General features: G+C 40.7%; 1 protein-coding gene across 6 annotated transcripts in view; it reads left to right on the forward strand.

Moving 5' to 3' along the window:
* LOC130273722 (cadherin-6-like) overlaps nt 1–17,092 on the forward strand; it is a 445,459-nt gene that overhangs the window by 308,490 nt on the left and 119,877 nt on the right. For all 6 annotated transcript variants that reach the window (XM_056520967.1, XM_056520970.1, XM_056520971.1 and 3 more), the window contains one exon: nt 16,288–16,407. In XM_056520967.1, the coding sequence (XP_056376942.1) occupies nt 16,288–16,407 (120 nt within the window). The remainder of the gene's footprint in view (nt 1–16,287; nt 16,408–17,092) is intronic.

Here is a 17,092-nt window from a genome sequence, read left to right on the forward strand (position 1 = left end):
ATCTGAAGGGACAGATGTTACAGAACTACAACTCCCAGCATGCCTGGGCAGTCTTGGCATGCTGAGAGTTGTAGTTTTGCAACATCTGGAGAGCTACCGTTTGGGCACCACTGTAATAGTGGTCTCCAAACTCTGACCCTCCAGATGTTGCAAAACTACAACTCCCAGCATGCTCAGACAGACAGCTTTATGTCTGCTCTGATTGGTTGACATGTCACATAAGAGAAGGGAGTAAACCCAGAGTTAGCCATGCCAGAGGAAGCTCCGTATTTTTAACTACTATTATATGCCTGCTAGTTCATTGTGTATGAACCTTATGTATTTAGTTTACTGACCTACATTACTTTTTTATTGTCTAAGAGTCTATATACATGACTACATGATTACCATGTCTTTTCCTGTAGTGTACTTCCAGTTGTGACTGTACTTTTGTGCTTCATGATGAATGAAATATATGTTTTTTAATTACCGTATATTATATTTAAAAAAAAGCTTTGGATATTATTTTGGTAGTGGTGTCTAATTTTGGGGTACATTTTGATGTAACACTACACCTGTAGGTGTCGGTTGGTGGGACTAGTTTCCCATTTTTAGTTTTTAGGTGTATAATGCAGATTATGTTTAAAAAGATTCGGCTGCCCCATTCATATAGCAGAATTTCTGTGGCGGACATTCCGCTGCAGAAACTCTGCATTCCTCTTTTCGCTAAATTTAAAGACCTGTCTTTAAATTTTGCAGAATTGCGGGCAGAATCCCATTGAACTGAATGGGGCTTAGAATTTCAGAAGAATTCTTGGGAAGATCAAAACCTGTCAGATTGCTTCTTTCATTTCTGAAAAGGCCTGTGAAAAATAAAAGAAGCATTCTGATTGGTTGCTATGGGCAACTCAGCAACTTTTCCTCTGGAAAGGTTTTGATGAATCTCCCCCAGAAATCTCCAATGTCTCTCTTGAAGTACTATTAACCCCTTAAATGGGCACTGTCACCAACTTTATTTTTTGATATGTTGTACTTATGTACTACAACATATCGCTAATATACTTTTATTATTTTTTTTATTTTATTAAAATGCTTTAATTAACATTTGAAAACCGGCCACTAGGGGTCTCCCTCCTAGTGGCCGGCTGCAGCCTGGCGTGACGTCACGCCTGAAAAAGGACTGATGCGGCTGGGCATCGGTCCTTTTTTATTCAGCCTGCGCTCGCTCCATGCCTGTCAATCAGACAGGCAGGGAGCGAGCGCATTGGCTCCCCGGCCACTCCTCCTGCACATCGCTGCCGCCGCCTCGTCGCCACCGCTGTCCCTGCACGCCCGCTGCTGGACTCTGCAGTAAATGTGATGAGGGAACGGGGTATGCGGGAGGGGGGTTTGTGATGGAGGGAACGGGGTATGCGGGGGGAGAAAGTTGTGATGGAGGGAACAGGGTATGGCGCGGGGGGAGGGAGACGGCGGGGACGGGCTAGCGCCGCATGTAACTAACTAATAGTTTATCTACACAGGGTGCCTCCAGCTGTTTCAATACTACAACTCCCAGCATGCCTTGACAGCCAATAGATGTCAGGGCAAGCTGGGAGTTGTAGTGGTAAAACAGCTGGAGGCACCCTGTATAGATGAACTAAGGGCGGAAGTCCCCCCCAGCAGGCATCAGTGAAGTGGTGCCTGCTGGGGAAGTCTGCCTGGTAGTGAGCACAAAGAGCACAAAAGGCATTTTTAACCCCTTCCCGCAGAATGTCATATATAAACGCCGGGTTGTGCAGTGCGTTCGCGCATCCCGGCGCTTATAAATGACATTCAGTTAACCCGGCGATGCGCAGCATCGCACGGGTTAACTGGCAGAAGTCCCGCTGTTTCCAGCAGGGGACAACTTCTGCTTCACCCCCCAGGACCATCCATTGATGGTCCTGGTCAGCGATCACTGTGATTGGTCCCTGTGGACCAATCACAGTGATCTGGGGTGAAAGTTCAGATCCCCCGCACTGCCCGCCCATGGAAGTTGGGCAGAACGGGGGACGAAGGCTGCAGGGGCTCGCGGGGACCTGCGGCATTCGGGGGGAACACGTGGGGACCGGCGGACTTACCTGGAGCAGCGGCAGGACCGAGGAGCAGCGGCAGGACCGGCCACGTGGCCGAGCAGCGACGGGTAAGTATGTAGTCCTCAGAGGCAGCAGTGAAGATCTTCACTGCTGCTTCTAGGAGTCTGAAAACTACAACTCCCAGCATGCCTAGACAGCCTTTGGCTGTCTGGGCATGCTGGGAGTTGTAGTTTTGCAACATCTGGAGGGCCCCAGTTTGGAGACCATTGTATAATGGTCTCCAATCTGTGCTCTTCCAGCTGTTGCAAAACTACAACTCCCAGCATGCACTGACTGTCCAGGCATGCTGGGAATTTTAGTTCAGCAACATCTGGCCCTTCAGATGTTGCCGAACTACAACTCCCACTGTACAGGGTACATTCACATGGGCAAGGCTTTTACAGTGGGTTTCTCGCATCTTGAGATGCAGCAAATTTTGCGCTGGGAAACTCGCTGTAATCCCCCGCCCATGTGACTGTACCCTAAAAACACTACACTACACTAACACAAAATAAAATCAAAAGTTAAAAACACTACATATACACATACCCCTACACAGCCCCCCTCCCCCAATAAGAACGTCCGGTACACCACTGTTTCCAAAGCAGAGCCTCCAGCTGTTGAAAAACAACAACTCCCAGTATTGTCGGACAGCCGTTGACTGTCCACGCATGCTGGAAGTTTTGCAACAGCTGGAGGCACCCTGTTTGGGAATCACTGGCGTAGAATTCCCCTATGTCCCCCCCTATGCAAGTCCCTAATTTAGGCCTCAAATGGGCATGGCGCTCTCACTTTGGAGCCCTGTCGTATTTCAGGGCAACAGTTTAGGGCCACATATGGGGTATCGCTGTACTCGGGAGAAATTGTGTTACAAGGTTTGGGGGGCTTTTTCTTCTTTAACCCTTCATGAAAAGGAAATGTTGGGGTCTACACCAGAATGTTAGTGTAAACATTTTTTATTTTTTACACTAACATGCTGATGTTGCCCTATACTTTACATTTTCACAAGAGGTAAAAGGGAAAAAAGCCCCCCAAAATTTGTAACGTAATTTCTCCCGACTACAGAGATACCCCATATGTGAGCGCAAAGGGCTCTGGGGGCGCACAACAAGGCCCAGAAGGGAGAGCGCACCATGTACATTTGAGGTGATTTGCACAGGGGTGGCTGATTGTTACAGCAGTTTTGACAAACGCAAAAAAAAAAAAAAAACATGTGACCCCATTTCGGAAACGACACCCCTCACGGAATGTAATGAGGGGTGCAGTGAGAATTTACCCCCCACAGGTGTCTGACGGATCTTTGGAACAGTGGTCCGTGAAAATGAAAACTTGTACAGCCCACTGTCCCAAAGATCTGTCAGACACCAGTGGGGGGCAAATGCTCACTGTACCCCTTGTTACGTTCCTCAAGGGGTCTAGTTTCCAAAATGGTATGCCATGTGTTTTTTTTTTGCTGTCCTGGCACCATAGGGGCTTCCTAAATGCGACATGCTCCCCGAGCAAAATTTGCTCTCAAAAAGCCAAATATGACTCCTTCTCTTCTGAGCATTGTAGTTCGCCCATAGTGCACTTCAGGTCAACTTATGGGGTACCTCCATACTCAGAAGAGATGGGGTTACAAATTTTGGCGGGTATTTTCTGCTATTAACCCTTGCAAAAAGGTGAAATAAGGGGGGAAACACACATTTTAGTGGAAATTTTTTTTTTTTTTTTTTACATATGCAAAAGTCGTGAAACACCTGTGGGGTAATAAGGCTCACTTTATTCCTTATTACATTCCTCAAGGGGTCTAGTTTCCAAAATGGTATGCCATGTGTTTTTTTTTTGCTGTTCTGGCACCATAGGGGCTTCCTAAATGTGACATGCCCCCCGAGCAAAATTTGCTCTCAAAAAGCCAAATATGACTCCTTCTCTTCTGAGCATTGTAGTTCGCCCATAGTGCACTTCAGGTCAACTTATGGGGTACCTCCATACTCAGAAGAGAAGGGGTTACAAATATTGGGGGGTATTTCCTGCTATTAACCCTTGGAAAAATGTGAAATTTGGGGGGAAACACACATTTTAGTGAAACATTTTTTTTTTTTTTACATATGCAAAAGTCGTGAAACACCTGTGGGGTATTAAGGCTCACTTTATTCCTTGTTATGTTCCTCAAGGGGTCTAGTTTCCAAAATGGTATGCCATGTGAGGGTTTTTTGCTGTTCTGGCACCATAGGGGCTTCCTAAATGCAACATGCCCCCCAAAAACCATTTCAGAAAAACGTACTCTCCAAAATCCCCTTGTCGCTCCTTCGCTTCTGAGCCCTCTACTGCGCCCGCCGAACAATTTACATAGACATATGAGATATGTGCTTAATCGAGAGAAATCAGGCTACAAATATAAGTATACATTTTCTCCTTTTACCCCTTGTAAAAATTCAAAAATTGGGTCTACAAGAACATGCGAGTGTAAAAAATGAAGATTGTGAATTTTCTCCTTCACTTTGCTTCTATTCCTGTGAAACACCTAAAGGGTTAAAATGATGACTGAATGTCATTTTGAATACTTTGGGGGGTGCAGTTTTTATAATGGGGTCTTTTGTGGGGTATTTCTAATAAGAAGACCCTTCAAATCCACTTCAAACCTGAACTGGTCCCTGAAAAATAGTGAGTTTGAAAATTTTGTGAAAAATTGGAAAATTGCTGCTGAACTTTGAAGCCCTCTGGTGTCTTCCAAAAGTAAAAACTCGTCACTTTTATGATGCAAACATAAAGTAGACATATTGTATATGTGAATAAAAAAATTTTTTATTTGTAATATCCATTTTCCTTACAAGAAGAAAGCTTCAAAGTTAGAAAAATGCAAAATTTTTCACAAGGAAAGGATGCAAGTTACCACAAAAATTTACCACCATGTTAAAGTAGAATATGTCACGAAAAAACAATCTCGGAATCAGAATGATAACTAAAAGCATTCCAGAGTTATTAATGTTTAAAGTGACAGTGGTCAGATGTGCAAAAAACGCTCTGGTCCTTAAGGCCAAAATGGGCTTGGTCCTGAAGGGGTTAATATAGTAAAAATAAAAATTAAAAGCAGGGAGGGGGTTAGGGATAGATTGGCAATAGGCAGGGACAGAAAAAAAAATAGGATGGTGGGAGCTACCCTTTAACGACATCGGATGTAAAAAAAAAAAAAGAATAAACATATCTGGTATTGCTGTGTGCGTAAATGTCCGAATTATTAAATTTAATGTTAATTATCCTGTATGGTGAACGGTGTAAACGTTAAAAAAAAAAAAAGTCCATCATATCATATTCACATCATATTCCAAAAAAATTTATAAAAAATGTATTAAAAGTTTTATATACGCAAATGTGGCATCAATAAAATGTACAGATCTCAGCGCAAAAAATGAGCCCTTGTATCGCTGCTTATATGAAAAAATGAAAAAGTTTTAGGTCGTCAAAATAGAGGGATTTTAAAGGAGTACTCTAGTGCAGAGTATTCCTGCTCCATCCTGCCTGGGCTGCAAAATAAATGAAAATGAACCATCACTCACCTTCCTGGGTTCCCGCGGAGCGTCACTACAGCTGATCGGTCCTCCGGTCCATCCTCTTCATACTTCCGGGTGTAACGTAGCGTCACATGGCGCTCAGCCTATCGCCGGCCGCCGCGATGTTCTGCCTCGGCTGGCGATAGGCCGAGGAATACTCTGCACTAGAGTACTCCTTTAAATGTACTAATTTGGTTAAAAAGTTTGAGTTTTTATAAAGCGGTACAATAATAGAAAAGTATATAATCATGGGTATCATTTTAATCGTATTGACCCACAGAATAAAAAAAACATGTAATTTTTACTGTAAATTGTACGGCGTGAAAACGAAACCTTCCAAAATTTTCTAAATTCCGGTTTTCTTTTCAATTTCACCACACAAATAGTATTTTTTTGCTGGCGCCATACATTTTATGGCAAAATGAGGGCTGTCATTACAAAAGGACAACTGGTCGTGCAAAAGACAAGCCCTCATGCTCATCTGTAGATAAAGATATAAAAGAGTTATGATTTTTAGGAGGAGGAAAAAACAGAAATGCAAAAATAAAATTGGTCTGGTCCTTAAAGGGGTACTCTGCCCCTAGACATTGTATCCCCTATCCAAAGGATAGGGGATAAGATGTCAGATCGCCACGGTCCCGCTGCTGGGAACCCCCGGGTTTCGCCGCTGCGGCACTGCGCTATCATTACTGCACAGAGCGAGTTCGCTCTGTGCGTAATGACGGGCGATACAGGGGACGGAGCAGCATGACGTCATGGCTCCGCCCCTCGTGACATCACGACCTGCCCCCTTAATGCAAGTCTATGGCAGGGGCTGTGACGACCAGTTTTGCAGAATTTAAGCAGAATTTTGGCAGAATTTCTAGGTGCTTAAATCACACAATTCTGTTGAAATTCAAAGCACCATTGAGTTTATTGTGATTCTGAAATTCAGAAACATTTAATGACATGTTCAATGTTTTGCAGAATTTCTGCATCGGAATTTCTGTAGTCGAAATTCTTTAGTGTGAATTAAACAGTGGAATCACCATTGAATTTAATTTAATGTGCCATAAATTTTGTAGATTTTGCAAGCTGAAAAGCATAGCCTATGGCGGGGAAGAGACATGCCGATTGTATTCACAAATGCCCAAAATACCACCATATTTGCTGCATGGCATTTTTTAGGGCTAAAAAGTCTATGGCCAGATGTTAGCTACAAGTCAGTAGGAAAATATTAAACTCACATGATGTTTTTTTATTTATTTATTTTTTTTGCCCTGAAAAAAATACCACAAAAACTTTCCTCTCCTTTTTTTCCTTCATGATGCGGTTTTTGCGGTGTCCTCCTGCTCCCTCTGTGGTTTTCTTATTAAAAGTTATTCTTTTATCACACAAGGGTTTCTCTTAAAGAGTAACTCTCATGTTCTTGTTACATTTTATAATCCTCCCAGTTCACTGCCCCCATCATGGTAAACTACAATTTTTTTGTGTTCTACCTTGATATTGTTCTTTATTTTCTGCTCAGTCTGATTCACAGAATGGGAAGGGGCGTTACCCAGCAGGCTGTGACATCATCTGAAGCCATACAGAGGAGAACTTCCTCCCTCACTCACACAGCCCACAGCAGTTCAGTATGTGAGATGCGCTATGATGGGCTAAGGCTGCACCCCCCTCAGTATTGAGACACCTAGTGGCATAGTACATAGAAAACATAATTATTATTTTTTAAACAAAGTACATTAGATAGATTTTTTTTTTTATTTACCACAAGGACTGCAACTTTTAAAGAATTTTAAAAGTGCCCATTTAAAGAATTTTGGGGGGGAAAAACTGAAAAATGCCCACAAGCACTTGCTTTTTTTGTGGAAAAAGTGCCAGAGCATGCAGCAAACTTTAAAAAGCTGCCACAGAACCAAAACATCACTAAAGAATAATAAATTTACCATGTGAGTTTAATATTTCCCTACTGATTTCTAGCTAACATCTGGCCATAAACTTTTTAGCTCTAAAAAATGCCATGCAGCAAATATGGTGGTATTTTGGGCATTTGTCAACACAATCGGCATGTCTCTTCCCAGCCATAGGCTATGCATTTCAGCTCTTCCCAGCCATAGGCTATGAAGTTCATAGGCTATGCATTTAATTAAATTGAATGGAGATTCCACTGCTTAATTCACACTTCAGAATTCCGACTGCATTAAAGGGGTATTCCAGGATTTTTTTTATTTGACTATGCTACAGGGGCTGTAAATTTTGTGTAGTTCATAATATAATGTCTGTACCTGTGTGTGACGGTTTTCTCACAATTCTTCTGTGATTTTCACCCCACTATTTATTTTTACCAGCATACAAAATGACTGGTGTCTCGGATTTTTCCCAGCTTGCAATACGGCCGAGACCTGACTCACCAGTCAGCTGATGACAGGGAGCCTGTCTGCTTCAATGGGTGGAGGGATAATTCTGCAACTAATGCAACAGCTGGAGGCACCCTGATTGAAAACCACAGGTCTTTTGATGAATGCAGCTCATTTATGTTTCAATGGAGGGGGTGGCTGATGTGTGGGGGGGGGGGAATTTAAATTGTGGGAAAAGTCAAACAGGAAATACAAGTTCACAAAAAGCTAGCCACAGTGTTATGGTAATCTCACAGCATAGCCATTTATCCCCAAGACAAGTGCAGATCCTTCCTTAGCATGTCCATTACTGTCTGCCAGGTACGTACTAAAATTACCTTATGCTGGATAACCCCTTTAATTCTGGCGCAGAAATTCTGCACAAACATTGAACATGTCTTTAAATGTTTCAGAATTTCGGACAGAATCCCAATAAACTCAATGGGTTTGTCAGCAGCCTAATGGTATCCTTGTGTCTGTACATAAGTATAAATTATCTCTTCTACTATATAGTAGTTGTGTAATAAAAATTGTTATGGTGTTGGTACTGTAGGCCACCCAGATGTATAAAGTGGCTAATAACTTAGATTAGCATTGCAAGATGTCCCTAATCTCTAATGTCATTGTATGAGGCTTCTGATCTTCAATACAATTTAGTCCCACACATACTGTTATTTTTTTTTACACTTTTGACTTTCTTTGTTACAAACCTCGCTTTGACAATTAAAGAAACAAAAAATAAATAAATAAATAAAAACCACAGGAAGTTGGCAAAAAGACAAGTTAACAAACAACTGTCATAAGACAGGATAATGAAGCATGTAATCAAAGATTAAAAGGAAACGGCAAATTGTACAAAGAAAGATTTTTTTTAATGGGCTGATAAAAGTGTTCAAAGACAAAGCTTTCACAATTGTGTATCTCCTCTTCTGATGACAGTTGTTAAAATGTAGCAACATAGATGAACAATGGGAAAGCCTAGTTCCACATATCAGATGCGTTGATCTTCCAGACTGCACCAGGGAAAGAGGAGGAGATAATTAGTTCTCATTAGGACTGCCTTTGTAGGCAGAGATAATAACCCGAGAGCACACAAGTGTCTGTTCCTCGTTTTTCTTATGACTCGCTGGCCACACAGACATACTTTACTCTTTGAACCATTTAATGTAAATTCCATTTTTATAACTTTGGCTAAGAACGCTGCCAATGTTATTAGAGATCTATATATGTCTAGAAATCTCAAGCTTAGGCTGTATACTTTGAGCATAAATTCTTGTAGCAGTGTTCATTATTTACGGTATATATATATATATATATATATATATATATTATATATATATATATATATAGATATATATATATATAGATATATATATTTTTTTTTTTTTTTACTCGACAACGCACAGATTTGTCAGAAGTAATGATTTACTGCTGAAAAATGACCCAAGGAAGACAGATGCTCATTGAATTTATTTACACAGCTTTAAAGCACTCTATTAGACTGAAAATTGTCTTTCCTAAATAAGTATATATATATATATATATATATATATATACACACATATTATTCTTACATACTGTGGCAATCTCATTACAAAATGGATTCTTATCCCATTTACTATGGATGAATGAGAATTAGGAAAACATAAAATATGATGTTCTGACAATATTATTGACTTTGACAGAAAAATACCAGCAGGCTCTTTTTCAGCTGGAAGGGGTTCGACAACATAAGACAGCTTTCAGCGTAATGGCCCTGCAAATAAATAAATATATAAATAAGTGCACATGCATTTGCACTGGTGCCCAGTTTTACATATACCTCCTATTGGGTGCACTGGCCCTAAGATAATACGTTTAATAAAATTATGCTCTTTCTATCACATGAATAAAACCCATTTCATAATTGTCTGTGCATTAGCCTACTTTTCACCATATGTCACTGCATTCATCCATTATCTGATTGACATATTTAACCTTGTACATTCGAAGCCTGATAATATGGCATATATATTCAGGAAGGGGGCATTTTCCTGTTGATAAAAGGATCCTTTTTTTTTTTTTAATAAGTTGAAGAGTAAAGCGACACGCTGGAGCCTAATGAGCTATTGTGTAAAGATGTCTATCTTTTCCACTTAAATGATGTACTAAGCAATTTAACGTGAATGTAAGTGGTGAATGAACCATCCTGAATATGGCCAGCTAATGAAACATACCATCTCATATAATAAGAATGTTTTACTAATGCTAGAAGCTAGGATTCAAAGAAATGCATTCATATAGAGGTGATAAGCCTCAGAGCTTTCTCTCAATGTGAAGTCTTCCTTTCTTTGAAAGTAACAGTACGAAGTAAGAATAAAAGTAAATTATAGGGATTTATTTCTGGAGAGAACATTTTATAGTTTCACCTTCTATTGAAATGTAATTTGGGAAACTCTGTGTTAAGCTATATAGGTCTTACCATGAATTTACTTACACCTCTATAGTTAAAACTTATGGATTAATCAAATAAATGCTTGCTGGGGTATTAGTTGTGTATCTCTGTGCCAGGTGGCTTTCCTTATATATTTTTTCTGCAATAAACAGGATTATTACTACAAAAATAATGACATATTAAAGCGAATAGAAGCTGCAATAACTCAGCTCCACCACTACACAGTGTACAGTGCAGAGGCTTCTGGCGCCATACATTGAAAGAACAGCTCATTGGTGGGGTTCCGGGTGTCAGCATCCTGACATCAGCTATTGATGGCCTGTCTTGTGAAAAGGCTTTCAATCATAATTTTCCTGGAAAACCCCTTTAAAACATTTTCTTAGCAAACAATAAGCCCCTTAAGGACATCTGTCAATAAGTTAATACTGCCATATGTGAGGATCTTTTTACTATAGTGTATTGCTTACATTATTTAATACATCCATTCTTCTAATATCTGGGAGACCGAATATAGAGCAGCTCATGTAAGATGGACAGATGTCTGCCCACACACAGTACAGGCAGGGAAGTGTCAATCAGTGGAATGTGGGCAGAGAGAGGGCAGTTCTTTATGAATATCATGACTACTCATGGTGGGGAGGACAACTTTGTCTTACATTATTGTTATTGACATATGTTTCTGAGCTACCTATTATTTTTATAACTGAACATTTTAAGAAAACAACAACTGAAAAGATCATTGATCTCAACAGGGCTGGTGCAAGGATTTTTTTCTACACAGGCGAAGATGCATTTTTGGTGCACACGATTTCTTCCTTCCACAACTCGTCTCCACAGAACCTGCCAAACAAACATTTTAGGGTCTTAACTTTTTAAGCACCTACACTGCTCCATGCAGTAAAAATAACCCTTCTCGATGTCTCACACAGTAGTGTGGGAAGATAAGCAGATTGGGGGAAGAAAAGTTAGGTCACCGATTAAGTTGATCCCTTCACATGTTTCCACCATTACAGAGCTTCGCTGAATAGGTAGGTACCACCTGTGGGTAGGTCCCTGTATAGATAGCTGCAGGTATTTACTCCCTGTAGGCAGTAGCAGCCCCCTATAAGTAGGGGTTACTCACTGTAGGTAGGTCCCATTGTAGATAGTAGCCCCCCTTTATAAAGTGGCAGTCCCCAGTATATAGAAGTATATAGTTGCAACCCCCCACCCATATATATTTGTAGAAGCCTCCACATATAGTAGTAGCATCCCCATTTAGGTAGTAGTAGCAGCAGCCCCCTTTAGGTAGTAGTAGCAGTTCACTTTAGGTAGGTAGTAGTAGCAGCAGCAGCACCTTTTTGGTACACACATACACACATCTATCATGCATACACACATCACACATATATATATACATACAGTCATGGCCGTAAATGTTGGCACCCCTGAAATGTTTCTAGAAGATGAAGTATTTATCACAGAAAAGAATTGCAGTAACACATGTTTTGTTATACACATGTTTATTCCCTTTGTGTATATTGGACCTAAACCAAAAAAGGGAGGAAAAAAAGCCAATTGGACATTGTGTAACACTAAACTCCAGATGGGCTGGACAAAATTATTGGCACACTTTCAAAATTGTGTAAAAATAAGATTGTTTCAAGCATGTGATGCTCCCTTAAACTCACCTGGGACAAGTAACAGGTGTGGGCAATATAAAAATCACACCTGAAAGCAGCTAAAAGGAGGGAAGGTCCCTTAGTCTTTGCATTGTGTGTCTGTGTGTGCCACACTAAGCATGGTCAACAGAAAGAGGAGAAGAGAACTGTCTGAGGACTTGAGAACCAAAATTGTGGAAAAATATCAACAATCTCAAGGTTACAAGTCCATCTCCAGAGATCTAGATTTGCCTTTGTCCACAGTGCGCAACATTATCAAGAAGTTTTCAACCCATGGCATTGTAGCTAATCTCCCTGGCCGTGGACGGAAGAGAAAAATTGATGAAAGGTGTCAACGCAGGATAGCCCAGATGGTGGATAGGAAGCCCCAAACAAGTTCAAAAGATATACAAGCTGTCCTGCAGGCTCAAGGAGCATCAGTGTCAGCACCAACTATCCATCGACATTTAAATGAAATGAAGCGTAATGTCAGAAGATCCAGGAGTACCCCACTGCTGACACAGAGACATAAAAAAGCAAGACTACATTTTGCCAAAATGATCTTGAGTAAGACAAAATCCTTCTGGAAAAATATCTTGTGGACAGATGAGACCAAGATAGAGCATTTTGGTAAAGCACATCATTCTACTGTTTACCAAAAATGGAATGAGGCCTACAAAGAAAAGAGCACAGTACCTACAGTGAAAAATGGTGGAGGTTCAATGATGTTTTGGGGTTGTTTTGCTGCCTCTGGCACTGGGTGCCTTGAATGTGTGCAAGGCATGATGAAATCTGAGGATTACCAACAGATTTTGGGTCGCACTGTACAGCCCAGTGTCAGAAAGCTGGGTTTGTGTCCGAGATCTTGGGTCTTCCAGCAGGACAATGACCCCAAACATATGTCAAAAAGCACCCAGAAATGGATGGCAACAAATTGCTGGAGAGTTTTGAGGTGGCCAGCAATGAGTCCAGATCTGAATCCCATTGAACACCTGTGGAGAGATCTTAAAATTGATGTTGGGAAAAGATGCCCTTCCAATAAGAGAGAGCTGGTGCAGTTTGCAAAGGAGGAGTGGTCCAACATTCCGGTGAGAGGTGTAAAAAGCTTATTGATGGTTATAGGAAGCAACTGATTTCAGTTCTTTTTTCCAAAGGGTGTGCAACCAAATATTAAGTTAAGGGTGCCAATAATTCTGTCCAGCCCATTTTTGCAGTTTGGTGTGACATTATGTCCGATTTGCTTTTTTACTCCCTTTTTTGGTTTAGTTCCAATACACACAAAGGGAATAAACATGTGTATAGCAAAACACGTGTTACTGCAATCCTTTTCTGTGAGAAATACTTCATTTTCTAGAAAAATGTCAGGGGTGCCAACATTTACGGCCATAACTGTACATTTATCATATATACACACATCATACATACTCATATCACACATACATACAAACATCACACATACACCCACATCATACATACACACATAATACATACACACATATCATACATCCACACATACATCATACATACATCCACATCGTATATACACACACATCATACATACACCCACATCATACATACACCCACATCATATATACATCCATCTAGCTTGCACACATCTATCATGCATACACATATCATACATGCACACACATACATACAAACATAATTCATACACACATCATACATACCCACACATTATACACACATCATACATACACGCATAATATATACACACATCATACATACATGCATAATATATACACACATCATGCATACATACATCTAGGTTTCACACATCTATCATACATAGACACATCGTACATACTTACACACATCATTCATACATTACATATATACACGCATCACACATACACACCTACATAAACACATCCATACACACATCATACATACACACCTATATACATACACACACATCCTACATGCATATCATACATACACACATCATACATACAAACAACATACATGCACACACATCATACATACACACACTTCATACATACACACACATCATATATACACACCTACATACACATGCCCCCGCCCTCCCCTCCGGTGTTCAGTCCCCTCACCTGTGGATGACATGAGTAGAGATCATTGCCGCAGCCTGCTGCTAATTAGTCCCAGCCGGGGATACAATGTTACAGCGGAGGCAGCTCTTACAGTTAGGGTGCATGGACTCCAGGCTCCACTTCTTCCCCTGCAATGATGTATGGCCAGGACAGGGACACCTCACTTTAGAGGCTAGGAGCAGACGTGCGTGCCAGCAGTAGCCACTGAGTGGCAGAAAATCGCAATGTGATAGGCAGACGGCCCGGGCTACAGCAGAGCCGGCCAGTGGGGCCAGGGGTGGGGGTGTGGGGTGTTAAAATTGGTGGCGCAGGGCGAGGGTCTTTGGATGGGGGGGAGATTGTTTGTTTAGTAATTGTGGTGTGGCCGTTAATGATCCGAATCCCCTGACAGTGGCTGGGGATTCGGATTTTTCCACAGTGTCCCTCCCCCACCCTCCAATAGCCTTAGCCGCCTTAGGCTTGCGCCGGCACTGAATAACGAACTGCTTATAACATGAGGATAAAGAGGATAAGTAAAAATTAAAATAGCACAATGTACAATTCTACAATAACAGATGCGCAAGCCATCTTAAGTCATATACTTTCTCATGCAAATTATAAAATGTTGCAGTATCTTGTAATACCTTTTTTATTGGACTAACAGAATTTTGTAGAGACAAGCTTTCGGGATTGCTCCCTTTATCAAGTCCAAAGCAAATCTAAGCTCACAAGCAGAATACACAGGTTACATCTCACAAATATGCAGGGGTTAAGACAATAGATGTGGAGAATTCACACTAAGATGGGCCATAAATTGTCCTGCTATAGGAACATAGACTAAATAGATAAGAATGAGAAAAAGGGGGATGGAGGGGGGGGGGGCAGTAGAGAGACTGATAATTAAGCAGGACCAAGTGAGATGCAAAAGAGAATCCAGTACAGTATAGTACAGGCTATAAGACATTTTGATAATGAGATAAGAAGCTCAAATCCACATTAAGTCCCCTGTTTTTCTAGTCAAAAAACAGTATAATTTTGACTTCAAATGTCTTTCTCTCTTGTGTGTTTTTGAAATTCCCTCTCAGTATCCTGATTGTAAGGTCATGTATGGAGTGGCCTGTTTGGGTAAAATGATGTCCAACTGGGGTGCAGTAGTTATTTTCTTTATGGCGGTTGATGGAATGTCTGTGTAGATTCATCCTTTCGTTGAGTTTCCGTCCGGTTTCCCCAATATAGCATCCCATGTCACACTTGGTGCATTGTATCATGTAGACCACATTTGGGGATGTGCAGGAGTATAGACCCCCCAATGTTATATGTCTTGTTGTTGTGGGTGGCTTCCATCTTGGTGCAGATATGTTGGCAGAGTTTACAGCGTGGTTTTTTGCAGGGTTTGGTCCCATTGTCTATGTTTGTTCTTTCTGTAGGTAATTTTCGGCTGACCAGCTTTTGTTTTAAATTGTGTGGTTGTCTGAAGGCCAAGATGGGAGGTTCAGGGAAGATTTATTTTAGCTCCTCGTCTTCTGCCAATATCGGCTGCAGGTCCGTGATAATTTTGCGTATTTCTTCAAGGGCCAGATCCCCCCCCCCCCTCCCCCTTTTTCTCATCCTTATCTATTTAGTCTGTGTTCCTATAGCAGGACAATTTATGGCCCATCTTAGTGTGAATTCTCCACATCTATTGTCTTAACCCCTGCATATTTGTGAGATGTAACCTGTGTCTTCTGCTTGTGAGCTTAGATTTGCTTTGTACTTTATAAAGGGAGGAATCCCGAAAGCTTGTCTACAAAATTCTGTTAGTCCAATAAAAAAGGAATTACAAGATACTGCAACATTTTATCATTTGCATCTGCATCACTGGACTAATATGGCTACTCAAATTTACTACATACTTTCTCATGATATACATGTTTTGTAGGTGTTATGCAGTTTTAGCCCATCACCATGTACCCCCCTTCTCTTTACTCTTTATATAGAACTTTTCACTTTGTGCTTTTTCCTCTCACTTGTCGTTTTCATGCTTTTCTCATTCATTTCTTTTTGTCATTCATTCTGTCATCACTTTCCTTTTTAATTCTCTTGTTCTTTCTCTCACATTCTTTTTTTATATGATTGCAAGAACCTTTTTGCTAAAACTGTGATCCCTTTTGTTTTCTTTTTTCAGGAACATTTGTTGTTCAAGTCACAGCCAATGATGCAGACGATCCGACCTATGGAAACAGCGCAAAAGTCGTCTACAGTATTCTGGAGGGACAACCCTACTTCTCAGTCGAGTCTGAGACAGGTCAGAAGACCTTAGCTGTGTCTTTGTTTCTGTAATTGAAGATGACATGTTAAGTCAAGCTAGGACATGCTAGACAAAACTTGAAAGAGATTACATTTTCCACCCTGCACAAACTGACAAACTCAATCGAGCAATACATCTGTAAGCATGACACCAACGTTATTAGAACCTAAGAATCAAAGCTGAAATATAATTAGGATTGTACACAAAATAGCTTCTCTTAGACCAAGGGATAGGACAGAGATTTCTTCCAAATAATTGAGGCAAACTCTACTCATTCATAGTGCTCAACTAAGTTTTGTAATGGGAAATCATTGCACTTCTGATACTAGCTATTTTTAAATGGTAAAAAAAAGATAGAAAAAGTCTCAGTATTTCAGTATTTATACAACTTACTGATTTCTATGTTTATATATTAATGAAGAGGCAAGAAAGAATGTGTATAAATCCTATTCATTTTTTCAACGCTCCTACACAAGTGTTACCTTCACCTGTTATAGCCTTTCTTCTTATATATTCCTGTACTGATGGCATGCACTAGCACATCATTTGCCTTAGCATTTTACATTCTCTTAAATGGCAAAATAGGGGATAACTGTTCAATTGTGGGGAAGGAGGAGTCCAACTGCTTGAGCCCCTGTGGCCTCAATAATGTGGACCAGATTTTCCTTTTACAATGGAGCAG

The sequence above is a fragment of the Hyla sarda genome, chromosome 5 (genome assembly GCF_029499605.1).
Source record: "Hyla sarda isolate aHylSar1 chromosome 5, aHylSar1.hap1, whole genome shotgun sequence".
NCBI lineage: Eukaryota > Metazoa > Chordata > Amphibia > Anura > Hylidae > Hyla > Hyla sarda.